This window comes from Myotis yumanensis, unplaced genomic scaffold, assembly GCF_028538775.1.
Source record: "Myotis yumanensis isolate MYYU_CA2020_CCGP unplaced genomic scaffold, mMyoYum1.0.hap1 SCAF_17, whole genome shotgun sequence".
Taxonomy (NCBI): Eukaryota; Metazoa; Chordata; class Mammalia; order Chiroptera; family Vespertilionidae; genus Myotis; species Myotis yumanensis.
Genome location: NW_027223768.1, coordinates 23,511,464 through 23,527,926, shown reverse-complemented (window position 1 = coordinate 23,527,926; position 16,463 = coordinate 23,511,464). Strand labels below are relative to the sequence as shown.

Genomic DNA, 16,463 nt, shown 5'->3' with positions numbered 1-16,463 from the left:
AAAGATAATTCACTACTGCATTCCCAACATCAGGAACACCACTCGGCACATAGGGGCTGCTCGGTCAATGTCTTCTAAATGAAGCTTCAATGAATGAATCTGCCCTGAGTCAGGAGCATCGGTTTACGGTTAGAAAGAGGTTAAAAGGAACATGTGGCTTACCCGGAAAGCACTCCCAGGACTAGGTTGAGAACAAAGAAGGATCCAATGATGATGAGGGGGATGAAGTACAGCCAATTCCAGGTGGCTCCTAAGGCATCATTGGTCTGAAAGAAAGAAACATGGTTCCTTAATAATTCATCCAAACCATGTGCCAGCGGAAGGCCTCTGTGCGTGCAGCTTCCCACATAGGATAATGTAATAAGCACAGCGCAATGCAGTTAGGCACTGCCTCGCTCCACTCCCAATCTGGCGTAACTGTGGGTTAACTCACTCTCCCATATGCGTAGAGAAGGACATTGCATCAGCCTCATGTCACATCCTGAGCTGCAATAGTCTTAACATCCTCACTTAACAGATGAAGAACAGAATGCAGAAAGGTCAACTGCTTTCCCAAGATCACGCAAACAATCCCTGGCTTTACAGTGTTGGATGCCGTGGCTTCTAAGTTTCTGCTTTCTGCATTGGACCAATTCTCAAAAAGATAGGGACAGGCTGTGCCCATCCCTCTATTCCACAGATGCTGGCCAAGGCCTTGACAGGGTTGCATTGGGAGATATGAAGGCCACCCACATTCTGCTCAGCCCTTGACCTGACCTGACCTCTGGCTCTCTGGGCTCAGGCTTGCTTTCTTCCATCATAGTCCCATATTACAGAGCTGGCCCAGGCCTGGCCCCCGCAAGGCTCTGGACAAAACAATGAATAAATCTAGATTTGAAGAGTGATCCTTGCTCTCTTTTGAATGCTAACACACAGTGACCTGAAAAATGTATGATATTCTAGATTTTTTAAAATTCTTTATTGTTGAAAGTATTACATGTCTCCTTTTTCCCCCATTGACCTCTCCCCACCTGCCCCCATCCCCCGATATTCTAGATTCTTATACCACAAGGTAAAGGCAAGGCCCCTGAATGGTGGGGGCTGAGGGAGCGTTACGCCACATGACGTAGCCAGCAGAAGCAACTCTTGCCAGGACATCACAGTAGGAGTTTGGAGCATTTTGAAAAGCCCTCTCTAACACTTGAGCCTCTCAACTAAGCTTCGCCTTGACTCTCCCTCCCCACGATATCAACCCCAAATCTTTTTTTTTTTTAATATATTTTATTGATTTTTTACAGAGAGGAAGGGAGAGAGATAGAGAGCCAGAAACATCGATGAGAGAAACATCGACCAGCCGCCTCCTGCACATCTCCCACTGGGGATGTGCCCGCAACCCAGGTACATGCCCTTGACTGGAATCGAACCTGGGACCTTTCAGTCCGCAGGCCGACGCTCTATCCACTGAGCCAAACCGGTTTCGGCATCCCCAAATCTTTTAAATAGTCTTCCTTCAATTGCATTTTACATAGGCAGGGCTTTGAAATTCCCTTCAAAACATTAATACCTGATTGAAACTCAATTTCTGGAAAGATATTTTATCCCCAATTCACTGGAGAAAAAGGCATCCAAGTCAAATGCCCTGCCTCAAACTCACATGCTCAATTAGCGAAATGAAGCTGTGAACTTGGTATTTCTATGGCAAGGTGTTTCTTGTCTCTGTGATTTACATTCCACTAAACTTTGCAAACATATGTTGATTCCTTGAACTCATGCTTCCTGTGGACTTCTATGACATTCTACCTTGCTTTCCTCCAAGTTATCTCATTTTATTTCTGCCTCCCATTCAAGTATGTCAGTCCACAGACGACAGCCTCCCACTGGTTATTATGGCAGCCATCGCCATACAGTAAATTTTCCCATTAAAAAAGAGCTTTTGAGGCAACCTCTTTCACCAAACTTGTACCTTTTGTTTTGCCCCTGCACTGTTCAGAGAGCTATGAGTGCTAATGAAGCAAAATAAAAGTTGTAAACAAACACTTCCTGATGGGACAAAGGCAGGGACTTGCCAATTTCAGCGCATAAGATGTAACTCTTTGGGTCGACCAGCCTGCCCAGGTTAGTGTAAGCAGGGAAGATGTGGGCCAGGCCTCTGAGAAAACTGCCTCTGATTCAACCATGAAGAACCAGATGTCAAGGGACTCAAGGGCTTTTAATAGACCTAGGAAACTGGTTTCTCTCTGAGATGGTTAAGATATGGGCCTTCCTGTAAGCTGCAGGATGGACCAATTATCTTAGTACAGCTAGCTCTGTCTTTATTCATGATTATAAAGGCAATACTTTGTAGAACTAATTAGCAAGGATGGTTCACCAATGATACTCAGGCCAAGGAGTTTTTTAAAAATATGTTTTATAGATTTTAGAGAGAGAGGAGAGAGAGACAGAAAGATAGAAACATTGATAAGAAACATTAATCGGCTGTCTCCTGCATGTCCCCTATTAGGGATGGAGCCCACAACCCAGGCATGTGCCCTGACTGGGAATCAAACAGGTGACCTCTTGGCTCATGGGTCAATGCTCAACCACTGAGCCACACCAGCGGAGAAGACCAACAGGTTTCATTCACTCTATGGCTTAGCCAGTACCCCTCAGTGTTCTTTGTCAGCAAGGACTGAGTCTGCTCCCAGCACCCAGATCAGAGTTCAGTTGCCAATAAACGTTAGTTGGTGTCAGCGATGGCGACGGTGACATTGTGACCTTTAAGGTGTCTTTGGGCCCAGGAGTGAATGAGCTACAGTGTGAAGAGAGCTAAAGCCATTTCAGTTGGGTGACTATTTGCCGGAGATGCTGTAGAGCAAGCATGTCAAACTCGCAGCCCGTGGGCCACATACCTTGTTTATTTGGCCCGTGTTAGCCTTTGAGTTTGACATGCTTGCTGCAGGGTGTTCCCCAAATTGTGTGGTTGTTGCCTGAAGTCGGCAGGCTATTCATGTGTTCTGCAGAAAATGGGCTTCTATAACCAAATAAACTTGGGAAACACAGCAAATTATATTTCCCCCCAAGCCTGTGAGACGACCCACACAAAACAAGGAGCATTAACTTTGTTTATTCCATCATTTTATACACTTCCTTGATTATAAAACACCCTTTCTCAAGGAAAATCCATAAACATCTCAGGAAGTAGAGCCTGTGAAATGCAGGGATAAAAGGACTCCCCTCACGGCCCCAGAGTCTGGAACCTGCTTCCTAATTCTTCTAGAAAATACCAGTGTTTTGTGAGAATGTTTTGGTTTTGCTATAACATACACTAAGGCAACAGCCTTAACTGTCTGCTCATTTCTGTACCTGGCACCTAACAAAGTGTTTGGCACATATAGTTGCTCAATTAATCAATAAACAACCATGATTTGAATAAGATGGTTCTCATGTTTGAAATATACCCAAAAAAAATCATTCTGATATCCCCCTCTCTCCATCTGTGCAGCTCTGTCTGAATTGCTTTAAAAAGGAAAAAAGTCATCCACTATGGCACTGGGGCCTGTTGCATGAACAAAAGAGAAGGAGGGGGAGATGGGGAGAAAAAGGAATCTGGGAGGAGCCCAGCACCAGCCAGCGGCATGACACCCAGGGAGGGTGTTAGAGATGACTGACAGCTTAAAAGGTTCTTCTGGAGAAAACAGCTCGACAGCCCAGAGATTACTCACAAACCTTTTTAACAGACTTGCCACCCCCTCTGAACACCTTTCTCCTCTCCCTCCCATCCTTCCTCCCCAGGTGGCCTCACCCTCCCATCACCTCGCCTGTCAATGGATCAATGACACACCCAGTCCCTGTGCTCCAAGTCACATGCCTCAGCAGGAGGGGGCAGGTGGAGGACTTCACACTTCCCTCCTCCAAAAAGGCAAGGTTCTTTCTGATGCTAATTAGAGCTTCAATCTCCTTCTGATTCATCGTTATTAAAACAACCATAAAGTTGTCCAGTGTAGGAGAGATGACTACTCAAGTGTCTTCTGAGATTCAACAAGAAGCACGAAACCGACAACTCCCAGGGCAGCAAGGGCCCTGGGACCACGTGAGGTCGAGTCAGGGCCGCCAAGCAGAAAACGCTGACAGCTGTGCCTATTCTCTCCGGGGCATGTATGTCTGTACCCCAAAGGGGGTGGGAGAATTTCTCCCTCTCCTTCCTTCTCCACGGCGCCCCCTGCCGCCGCCCTCTGCCTCTGTGACTCTGACAAGAGGCTGGCGCGCAGGATCATCACACTTTATTTTCCCTCAGGACTCGCTCTTCCTTCAAAAACAGGGGGCAGCCGTGCTAAGGTCTCTGACTGAGCGAGATCCTGGGGAAGGAGACCCACAGCTTTCCAAAGGCACCCCGCATGACTCTGGCCCCAGAGTGTCTCGCAGAGAACCTTTCCCAGATCTCTCCTGTGGAGCGCCCAAGTGTAAACCAGGCCCCTCCCTGCAAAGAAAGCTACACAGAGGGCCAGCCTCCTCCTTCCCGCCATCACAGAGCCCCTGCTGAGTGCCAGGCAGCACAGAAGCAGGCGACCTGCTATGCTTTGTGAGCAACGTCCTCTTCATCTAAGATGCTGCGTCCCCTCCCACCCAGCCCAGCGCAGCCCCTAGACTGGCAGGCCGGCTGTTTCCCGCCTTCTCACCTGCCGAGTCCCTGAGTGACACACACGTGCACACGTGCACACGACGGGGTGGTGACAGACAGAAGGCAGTTGCGGGTGGCAGCCCACCTGCACAGGAGTGCTCAGCGGGGCCCAGTCCTGACACAGAGGGAATGTGCTCCTCTGGGAAGCTGCCTGGTTGGGGGTGGTGAGCGCACCCACTCCCTGCGTACACAGGCGCACACGGCAATTATCACATTAATGTCGGGGGGACTGGGGAAGCTGGAGGAAGGTGGGGAGCAGGGTGGAAGAGGAACAGAGGGATGGCGACAGCAACAGGAAGGGGTCCCTGGTTGTCCGGCCTGAGGCTGCACGGGCAGGGCTGGGCTCTGCCCATGGAGACAGGGCTCTAGGAAGGTCCCACAGGGCTCTGCGGAGAACAGAAAATGTGAACTCGCCTCTCAGAGCAGCTTTGGCCGGAGGCTAAGTTAGGACTGAAATTAGGATACTGACTCCAGGGTCCCTCTTTAAAAAAAAAAAAAAAATGAAGGGTTTCTGGGGTACACCTGCTCCCCAGACTGAAGGCAGCACCTGCTGGCAAGCCCTGGACTGAGTGACAGCGGGTTGCTCAGCCTGGGCTGGAGAACTCTTCCTTGTGGGGTCTGTCCTGTGGGGTGCATTAACAGCATCCCTGGCCTCTACCAGGTAGGAGCCAGTGGCTCGCCCACCCCCTGTTGTGACAAACAAAAGTATCTCCAAAAACTCCAGTGTCCTGGGGCTGGGGGGGAGGGGCCCCAGCCTCTGGGCTCCACCTCAAAAGAGAGATCTCTGGGATTCCCAACCAACTCAGGTCCAGGGATGGCTGCCAAGAGGCCAGGCCATTCATCTTAGCAAACGCAACTGTGCAAGGCCTTTGCCAACCACCCCAGAGAGAAAACTCAGAGAGGGCAAGAGGGGGGGGGGGGGGGCGGGCATAGAAGCCGAAGATAGATTCAACTGCCGGACACCTTTCCTAAGGGCAACACACCCGGGCACTTGCTTCCCTGTGGCCCCCACATCATTCCAGCACCCAGTGCGACAACTCCTTCCCCACCCAAGGGACGTGGAGTCCGTGGCTCAGAGCGGAATGCCGCATTGTGCTCAACAAATCTGTGGACCACCCAGTGTGTGGCAGATACTCTTCTAGGCCTTAGAGATAAGTGAAGAGCAAATAGTCTCAGGTCATGACCCGTGTAAAACAGTATAGCGGACGGATCCACATTAAAGAGATGAGCACACAAGTATTTGCATGACTGAACTGGTGAGTGTGCTGATGTGCAGCTGTGTCTGATCACACCCAGGTGCTCAGGAAAGGATCTGTGAAGCTTTTGGAGAAAGGAATCACATGAGACTCCAAGAAACTACCTTCACTGAGACAGCAGAGGCCAGAAATGGAGAGAACAGGCTCATATGGAGGTGAAAGTGGAGGAAAAGGTTAAGTTTAAGAAGTGTCAAGAGGTGGGGGACATAGAAGAAAGAAAAAAAGAAGGGGAGGGTTTCTGGAATGAACCCCACCAGACCCATGTGGATGTTCTCCTGAACCATATGCCCAGGGCTGCCCGGAAGCCCCTTTCTAGGTACCATCTACCCTCAGCAAATGGGACATCATCCTGACTTAGGTCACCCAGATCAGGAAATCTCGCCTGTACATCTATCTCCCTGCGAGTGTACATCTATCTCCCCCGAGTCATCCACGTTCCCTCTTTGCTCAGGACTCCCATTCAGAATAGCCCTTTCCCTCCTCCCTCCTGCGCCTTCCCTGCCCAGCATTCACCTGCTGTGGCAGATTCTGGGCTGTACCCGCTCAGGTCCCCTTTACCAGTAGGTGCGCTCACCCCCTAGCAGTTATGCATGTTAGCTCCTAAGGGCTCTCACCTGCACATGACCAGAAGCCTGTCTCTGCCTCACCAGTGAGTTCATGCCAGCCTATGGGGTGGGGTGGGGGGGAGACCTGTCCCCAATAACTAAGTGATGCGGGGCTACTAATGGCCCAGCCCCTTTGCCTCTGAGTGGGACAACCTCTGGGGTGTAATCCACACTCCGGAGCTACCAGTGGGATCAGGTTGGAGGTTAGAACCACGGAAACTAAACTTCGCCTCGTATCCTTACCAGTCCCCTCTTAATGTTTCAATAAATCGTTGCCCCGAGAATCTCTGCCCCTGAATCAATGTATAAGAAACCTGACTGAAACTTAACTAAAGAGGTAAAAGACCTCTACTCAGAAAACTATAGGACATTGAAAAAAGAGATAGAGGAAGACATAAACAGATGGAAGAACATACCGTGTTCATGGATTGGTAGAATCAACATCATTAAAATGTCCATACTACCCAAAGCAATCTATAAATTCAATGCACTTCCCATTAAAATACCAACGGCATACTTCACAGATCTAGAACGAACTCTCCAAAAATTCATCTGGAATAAAAAAAGACCCCGAATAGCTGCAGCAATCCTGAGAAAGAACAAAGTAGGTGGGATCTCAATACCAGATATCAAGATGTATTACAAAGCCACTGTTCTCAAAACTGCCTGGTACTGGCACAAGAACAGGCATATAGATCAATGGAATAGAATAGAGAACCCAGAAATCGGCCCGAACCAATATGCTCAATTAATATATGACAAAGGAGGAAAGAACATTCAATGGAGCCAAGATAGTCTCTTCAATAAGTGGTGTTGGGAAAATTGGACAGATATATGCAAGAAAATGAAACTAGACCACCAACTTACACCATACACAAAAATAAACTCAAAATGGATAAAGGACTTAAATGTACGACAGGAAACCATAAAAATTCTAGAAGAATCCAAAGGCAACAAAATCTCAGACATATGCCAAAGCAATTTCTTCACAGATACAGCTCCTAGGGCACTTGAAAATAAAGAGAAACTGAACAAATAGGACTACATCAAAATCAAAAGCTTCTGCACAGCAAAAGAAACCATCAACAAAACAACGAGAAAACCCACTACGTGGGAAAACATATTTGCCAATGTCATATCTGATAAGGGCCTAATCTCCAAAATTTATAGGGAACTCATACAACTTCACAAAAGGAAGATAAACAATCCAATCAAAAAATGGGCAAAGGATCTAAATAGACACCTTTCAAAAGAGGACATTCAGAAAGCCAAGAGACATATGAAAACATGCTCAAAGTCACTAATCATCCGAGAGATGCAAATCAAAACAACGAGATACCATCTCACACCTGTCAGACTGGCTATCATCAACAAATCAACAAACGACAAATGCTGGAGAGGATGTGGAGAAAAAGGAACACTTGTGCACTGCTGGTGGGAATGCAGACTGGTGCAGCCACTATGGAAGACAGAATGGAGTTTCCTCAAAAAACAAAAAATGGAACTCCCATTTGACCCTGTGATCCCACTTCTAGGAATATATCCCAAGAAACCAGAAACACCAATCAGAAAGGATATATGCACCCATATGTTCATAGCAGCACAATTCACCATAGCTAAGATCTGGAAACAGCCTAAGTGCCCATCAGTAGATGAATGGATTAGAAAACTGTGGTACATCTACACGATGCAATACTATGCTGCTGTAAAAAAGAAGGAACTCTTACCATTTGCAACGGCATGGGTGGAACTGGAGAGCATTATGCTAAGTGAAATAAGCCAGTCAATGAAGGAAAAATACCACATGATCTCACACATTCATGGATAATAGAGACCATTATAAACTTTTGAACAATAATAGATACAGAGGCAGAGCTGCCTCAAACAGATTGTCAAACTGCAGCGGGAAGGCCTGGGAGGGTTGGGGGGCAGGAGGGAGGTGGGTAAGAGATCAACCGAAGGACTTGTATGCATGCATATGAGCATAACCAATGGACATAAGACACTGGGGGGTAGGGAAGGCCTGGGGATTGTCAAGGGGGAGGGGGGAAAGGACACATATGTAATACCCTTTGTAATACTTTAAGCAATAAAATAAAATAAAAAATAAAAAAAGAAACCTGACTGAACGTATGACATCCCTTTCTCATCAGGGTTTTGAACAACCTTCGAAGCAGCCAACACCCAGCCCCTGCGTTGCACAGTTGGATGGTGTTTCCAAGGGCGGAGCCACTTGAATGCCTCTGACCACGCCCACGTGTTAGGAAGGGGACATGACGTACAGGGCACCATACAACACGGGGCAAGTAAAGGCCCGGGAACGCCCAACCTGGCTTCCAGCACACCAGCCAGTCTGGCCATGATCGTGGAAGGTTATGAGAACACACTATACAACCCGTCACTTGGTAGAACGGGAAACTGAGGCCCAACCAAGGAAAGTGACCTGGAGCAGACCTGGGTCACCTTCCTGAGAACCCTGGACTCTCTCTGCATCGTTTAGTCCCAGGATCAGATTTGGGTCCACAACCTAGAACCACAATGAGTTAACTTCTTGAGAACTCTGGACTCTCCGTATTATCATTTAGTCCCAGGTCTCTTCAAAGCAATCCTCCCCAGACTATTACCAGATTCTAGGGGAGAACAAAAACAAACAGAAAGCCGACGCTAGGATGTGGCAGCCAGAAAATGAGAGCTGTCTTCCCAGCCCTCCAGCAAGCAAGAGGGTGGTGAAGGAGCCGTGGAGGGAAAATAGAGTGGAACTCAGCCACCTGCTGCCACCCAGCAAGGAGCTGAACCTGCCAGTCCTGAGGCAGAGCATTTCATCATGTCTCAGATCCCTGAGTGCGTGTAATAGAGCTGCTAACTCTCCCCACACAAACAAGCTTCACCCGGGGAGATAAGTAATCAGGAACCAGGGCCCTCCACACCTTCTGCAGAAAAGCTGCTTGTTCCAAGCCCCTGGACTTGATGGCCAGCAGCCGCCTATTCCCTGGACGTCAGTGACCGTCACTGAGGATGCACCAGTGTCTTCATCCAGATGCAAAAGCAACTCCAGGAGTGACTTCTCGTGAGACATTTAACCTTCGATTACCCCATTCTCCCCCTTAGCAGTGGGGAAAGGGAGCAGAACTAGTTTGACAAAGAGGAGAGCCAGAAGAAGACGGCTCTCCACCCTCACCCACAGGCAGCAGTCTGATGCCAGTGAGACCAGGGCAGGAGCTCCAGGCCAGGAGCTCAGCTCAGAATGAGAGGCAAGCACTGCCCCATCCTGGTCGTGGGGGTGATCCCACTGGTGCTGGGCATAGATGTAAGCGAAGACCTATCCACACTCCTGGCAAGATGACTCAAGAGCAAATATCACACAGAGAGGGTAGGCAAAGCCACATGGAACCAGAAAGGTCGCCATGACCGTGTCCACACAAGCCAGTACCTCAAAACCCACAGGAGTCAGGGCCCTGCTGTGCTCAGGATCTCTTTGGCTAAATCCTAATAAGTCCAAGATCATCATTATAAATGTTTATCCTGCTGCCTCCCTTTCTGAGCTCTGGCCCAACATGGAGATAAGAGATCCTTCAAAGGTCTTGTACCTGCTGAAGCTGGGTTTGGGTGACAGAGACTCAATATTCTGTTCTCTCTACATTTGTGTATGTTTGAACATTCTTGGTAATAAAAGATTCAAAAATTTCCCCAAAGAATAGTTTGTTTATATAGTTCAGGATCTTGTATGAATTTTAAGAGGAAAATCCTTTTTTAGTCAAAACAGTAAAAGATGTTAACAGTGATAATCATGGGGGTGGGGGCTGGGGGATTGAAATAAGTGATTAAAATTTTTTTATACTTTTCTGTATTTTGCAACGTTTCTGCAGTAACTGTTTTTTGTTCATTTGTTTTTATGGTCAGAGACAACAAAACAAAATGCTAGAAAAAAAAATCAAAGACCAAGTCCTCCTGCCCTTCAACTGCAGCCCAGGATGCGGAGGAGGCAGCAATTCCTGGGGCCACTGGGAAGCCAGGACAATTGACCTACAGCGAACCATCCAGGCTGGGAGGCTGCCTTGCTTTGGGGAATGGCAAGTGCATTGCTCTGACACCACCACAAATGCAGGTTGGCCAGAGTAGATGACTTAAAGAGGAAATTAAAGAGGATGCATCCTCTGATGATTGGCTAAAACGCCCTTCGCCCGTTCACAGGACTTGCTGATGAGAGACTTGACGTCCTCTTTCCAGAAAGTCAGTCACCAGAAGAGCGCAAAGAATTACAGGTGAGAGACCCTTCCTTTGAGATCCAGGGACAAAGGGTACATGAGGCTGACAGACCCTCTACACTAGGAGAGCTCTGTGTAGGGTTTGTTGTATTCTAGAAAAACTGCTTATGATGCTAGGGAACAAGTCTTCAACCAGTCCCTAACTGGTTCTCCACTCTATGCCATGGTCCTTACAGACCAATCCTTCTAGCTACCATCATCTACTGCTTTTCCATTGGTTCCTGCCCTTTCTAGTGAACCAGTCACTATTTTCTATTCAGTCTAATATGACTATTCTAACCTTCCTCATCTTGCAGATTATAGGGCCAGAAGAAATCACAGTATCTTGCACAAAACCTTCATTTTACAGATGAAGAACTGAGGATGAAAAGCTAAGCAATTGCAGAAAGGTACTCTACTAGTTGACTTCAGAAACAGAACTAGCATGCAGGACTCCTGGCCTCCATTCCACTCTGCACAGCCCCTCTATTCTGCACCGCTATTCCACACTTAGTTTGAGTACTAAATTGTATATAATTAGTCTAGCCCAGCCGTGGGCAAACTACGGCCCGCGGGCCGGATCCGGCCCGTTTGAAATGAATAAAACTAAAAAAAAAAAAAAGACCGTACCCTTTTATGTAATGATGTTTACTTTGAATTTATATTAGTTCACACAAACACTCCATCCATGCTTTTGTTCCGGCCCTCCAGTCCAGTTTAAGAACCCATTGTGGCCCTCGAGTCAAAAAGTTTGCCCACCCCTGGTCTAGCCTCATGATCTCATTGGGAACCTACCTCAAGTTGGAGACCTTTTTAATGAAGTATATCACTTCTTCTAAAGGTTCAGAGCATGGAGCTCAGACCTGTGAACACTGCCATCTGATTTAAGGAAGAAAGGAGGAAAGTTAGAAGTGTCATGGTTAGAGGTTTTCTGGGTTGTACCTCCACCTGGACTTTAAGTAGGAGGAGGGTTTAGATTGCCCATTCAAGAGAGGAAAAGAGTCCAAGGAGAGGGAAGGGGGTGAATGATGAGACTAAAGAGATTTGCTGTCAACAGAAGTAAGTAAGGCAAGACAAGGAGGAGCACCACCTGAATAGTGGCCTAAATGCCTGTTTGGACTTGTTCACTCTCTATGAGCTCTTCCTTCTTCCCTGTGTATCCCCCTCCCTTTGCCAAACCGTGAGCTCTCTCTTACTGGAAAACAATGCTCAGATCTATAAGGCTTCCCCTAAGCACAGCACTCCATTCTACTCAGAATTCCCTGGCACTTAGGCTCACCTCGCCGTAGCATACACATTCATTCAAAACTTTGAGTATATATTCTACACAAGATGAATAAGAAAGGAAAGCAGTCCTCAAGGGCCTTCGCATCCGTAAGAGGATGAAATTATGAGTATAAATACCCATAATAGAAAACAGAACATTAAGTGTTGCACTTGAGTTTTTATTTATGCTTATTTATACCCCTTCTTTATAGGTCTTCTGTCTCTCACATATTGGTCTTTCCTTCCCATTAGAGGTGAATGTTTCTCAAAGACAGAATTGCATATTTTATTTCTGTTCACTCTACTAATGCCTGGAGGAGCTCCAGGCCAGTTAGCTTCATTTATTTTGTGGCCACAAGAAGCACACTTACTCCTTCGAATGTTTTGAAAGCAAGAAACCGTGGCATGTAAGATTCTGTATCTTCAGAATCCAAGACAGATCTCTGGAAAGAATGCCCAGTAAATCTGCATCGGTATTGATGGTGATAATGAAATGCCCGGCCCTACATGCCTATTTATCACCCGACTGCCTGAAAGTGCGGTGGGGGAGGCTCTCCACTGGTCCTGCTGGATCAGTTTCTCAAAGCATGCTGGGCTCCAGGTGTGCCTGAGATACTGTTCCACTCACCCGTGACGGCCGCTGGCTGAGCCTGGCACAACCAGAGTCCCCAGGCTGCTCACCTCCATGTGTGAGCAGTCCTGTCCATTTACCCTAGTGTTATACAAATGTTATTTTCTATGTGTGCCATGATATGAGAAAGAATGAGAATCACTGTGCCAGATGACCATCTGTCAGGGACACTGAGGAGGGAATTCCTCACTTGGGTAGGTGCCTACATCAGACAACAGATGTGGGGTGCCTTCCCACTCAGACCCACATTCCTCACTGCTTCTCTCGGGACTCTGATGCTCAGACTCTGATTCGATCACTTCCCTAAACCCTCCTCTTCACTTGTATCACTTGATTTCTCCTGTCTTGTTCACTCTGCTTAGAAATACATCTTGGTCCTTCCTCTTTCCCCTAAGGTACACAATGTTCATTCTGACTGAGCATTCCCATCGGGTTGGGAGTATAATGAGGCTGAAATAGAATAGAGATAATAAAATAATGATCATTGTTTCTCCCTTCTGGGAACCATGGAAAGAATCCCTTTCAGGTTTTATCATTCTTTGCACCACTTTCTTTGCTGTGTATTCGGGTGGAAGTTACTGAGATCAATGATGGCAGGTGACTGACAAGAGGATGCATATAAGCTATTAGATGGCAGCTCCACCATGAACCCAGTTACACCTGTTTCAGGAAGCACTGAGAGAATCTGCTGAAAACATCCTTATCTAAATATTTTCCTGTGACTTGTATCCTAAGGTTCCAGTGTATCTGAGGAGGAAAAATTATCGTGGCTTCCACTTGTTAAAGCACTTCTTAGGCTGGCCACCAAACCAGCATGAACTCTAATCTTCACAACCATGTGTGAGAGAGATGAAATTGTAAGTTCATGTGTTGAACAATAAAATCCAGGCTCAGAAGAGCTAGGCAAACTTGCCCAAAGTCCCACGATCAGGATAGAGTAGACCCCAAATCCAAACCACGTTTGACTTTCTCAAGACACTACCTTGTGTCGCCCCTTGTATGGTGGGTGGGGGGATAGAAATAATGTTGTTTTAACGTGGGACATATTTGAAAACAGAGCTATGAATGCAGGTACAGTCAACCCTTGGTATCCAGGGGGGATTGGTTCCAGGACCCCTGTGGATACCAAGTTCCTCAGAAGCTCAAGTCCCTTCTATACAATGGCATAGTGTTTGCATATAACCTATACCTGCATACGGGCCACCGCAGGGCATGCCTACACATCACTCCATTCCCATGGATTCAGTGTGGTGCTCAGCGGGTAGCAAATTCAAGTTTTGCTCTTTAGAACTTGCTGGGATTTATTTTTCCTCAAAGATTTTTGATCCGAGGTCTGTTGACTCTGCAGATGCAAAACCCACAGATATGGAGGACTGACTGTATTTACAACAGCCAGTGGAGGAAATAGTTTCTGACCAAGCTCACAGGGTAACTCTCCAGATGTCACACTATTCCCATACGTTGATGTCTATAGCTTCACGCAGTGGCTTCTCCTCTGCCCTGGATATCTGATAAGGTTGAAAGACTGTCACAGCAAGTTCCCCCGGCCAGTAGTGCAACAGCCATTCCGTTGCCAGGGTGACCCGGTAAAGTGGGACAAGTGATTTCCACCCACCGCTAGCTTCCGTCTTCAGAGCAGGGGAAAGTTGTCCTTTCCAACCAATATATCTGCCCCTCTCCCCCCTGCTTAAACCCTTCAGTGGCTGCCCTGCCAAGTTTCCTACCAAGGCCAACCCCAGCTTAAACTCTCTAGCTCATCCACAGCCTCTGCCTCTCAGTGAACCAACTCACCCGGCCACACCCCACTTGTAATTTTCTCTTATGCCATGTTCTTTCATATCTCTGTGCCTCTGCTATGGTGTCGTATGAATGGATGAATGAGCTAATCAGATCATGTAGAACCAAAACATAAAGGAATACTCCAGCCATCACTGGTTCAGATTGGGCAAACATTGTCTAGAACAGTGGTTCTTAAAGAGCAGCCCTTGGCTTTGCAGCATCAGCACCGTTTGGGAAACAGGGTCTTGGATCCCAACGTCGAGCTTCAGATCAGAACTCTAGGGATGAAGGTCGGCACTCAGCAATCTGTGTTTTAACAAGCCCTTCAGGTGATGCTTGCTAAAACCTGAGAACTACTGGTCTAGGGAAAAACAAGAAGTCGCCATGGGTAGCCTCAGTTGCTGTGCTGCTGTATCCAGAAAAGAGAGAGAGATCTGAGGAAGGAGAAAGCCTGAGGTTGAGTGGGGAGGAGGAAGGATGACAGAAGGATGTGGGGAGAGATGGAGAGGGAGGAGAAGGGAGTGGGTGAGATTGATTCACCCCGAAATCTCCTGGGAGTGAAATGGGTTCAGAATCTCAGCTGGGTGCTGCCATGGCAACAGGTTCAGCCCTCCTCCCACCCCCTCCCCAAGATGACCAGGCATCAGACACGCCTACGCTGAGCCTGGCCCTGCAGAAGGATTTAAGCTTCAGTGCGTTGGAAAAACACAGTGAGGGGAAAGTTTTAGGAAGAAGCTGGGCTCCTGGAAAGGCGGCTTCTGCACCAGGGCAGATGGGAGTTATTAGTTTCTACAGTGGGAGGGGGGGGGGGGGGACAGTGGGGACCTTTATTCTGCCAATGGTCATTTGGATATTTATAACATCATTCGTGGGCCATACAAAATTACCAACTTAAAAATTAGCCTGCTATATTTGTTCAAATATTTAATTAACTCACCCTAATGCCTTGGCAGGGCCAGGCCAAGTGAATTCTCAGGCCTGATATGGCCCGCGGGCCGATGGTTCCCCACCCTGCCCTACAGACACACAGCAGTTCCTCGGCACCCAGCTCACACCGATCACAGTAGTGCTGGGATGGCTCCACGGGCCCTGAGGGGCTTACTGAGAGATGGATGAGTGGCTTAAGAGAAAGGTAGCCTGGCTGGTATAGTTCAGTGGTTGAGTATCAACCAACCTGTGAACCTGGAGGTCACAGTTAGATTCCTGGTCAGGGCACATGCCCGGGTTGTGGACTCGATCCCCAGTAGGGGCATGCAGGAGGCAGCCGATCAATGATTCTCTCTCATCATTGATGTTTCTATCTCTCCCTCTCCCTTCCTCTCTGAAGTCAATAAAAATATATTTTAAAAAAGAAAAGAAGAGGAAAGGGGAACAGCCCACCGAGCTGCAGGGTTAGAAGGCACCATCAAGCTCAGACTGATTACTCCAGAAGCCAGAAGAGGCCACGAAGCGGGGAAAGAGAATTAGAGCAGAACTCAGAGGAAGATTCAAGGCCAGAGACTCTGGTGGGAGAGGGGAGGGATACTGCGTAGCTGGCGGCTCACAGTATTGTCTCAGGCCTGTGCGGGGATGGCTGGAGCATCCAGGGCACCCACAAGGCCAGCACATGTAATTGGCTTCTTCCCTAATAAAGGCAGGATGCGGGCTGCAGAAGGACGCCGAGATAAGCAAAACGCACAATGCTCCACACGGTCTGTGGAAATAACTTAGTAAAAGCCAGTTTACAGCCAATTAGGCATTAAAAGTAAGATGTAACTGCTGTTGCTATGTTTGTTTCCAAGAAGAACTGTGTTATGATTAGACTAACAGGCCAGTGTTGGAATTCTCAGCAAACCGCCTGCAAGACTTCATCTCGCTTTCTCTCTCTCTGCATGAGAGAAGAAAGCAAATGAGGGAAATGTGGGATCAATAAGCCACCTCTATGTCCAGGGGATCTGCCCTCAGAAAATCCTGTGCAGCTTTGGACCCTTTTTTGGGGGTTCAGGGAGAATGCACTGAGATTTCTCCTATCTGATTTCTTTTCGTCCTCATAATGAGCCAATGAAG

General features: G+C 47.6%; 1 protein-coding gene across 1 annotated transcript in view; it reads right to left on the bottom strand.

Annotated features, from left to right (window-relative positions):
- The window catches only part of CACNA1E (calcium voltage-gated channel subunit alpha1 E), a 383,585-nt gene that overhangs the window by 124,697 nt on the left and 242,425 nt on the right, over positions 1–16,463 (bottom strand). The window contains exon 9 of the mRNA XM_070397384.1: positions 163–266. Within this exon, the coding sequence (XP_070253485.1) occupies positions 163–266 (104 nt within the window). The remainder of the gene's footprint in view (positions 1–162; positions 267–16,463) is intronic.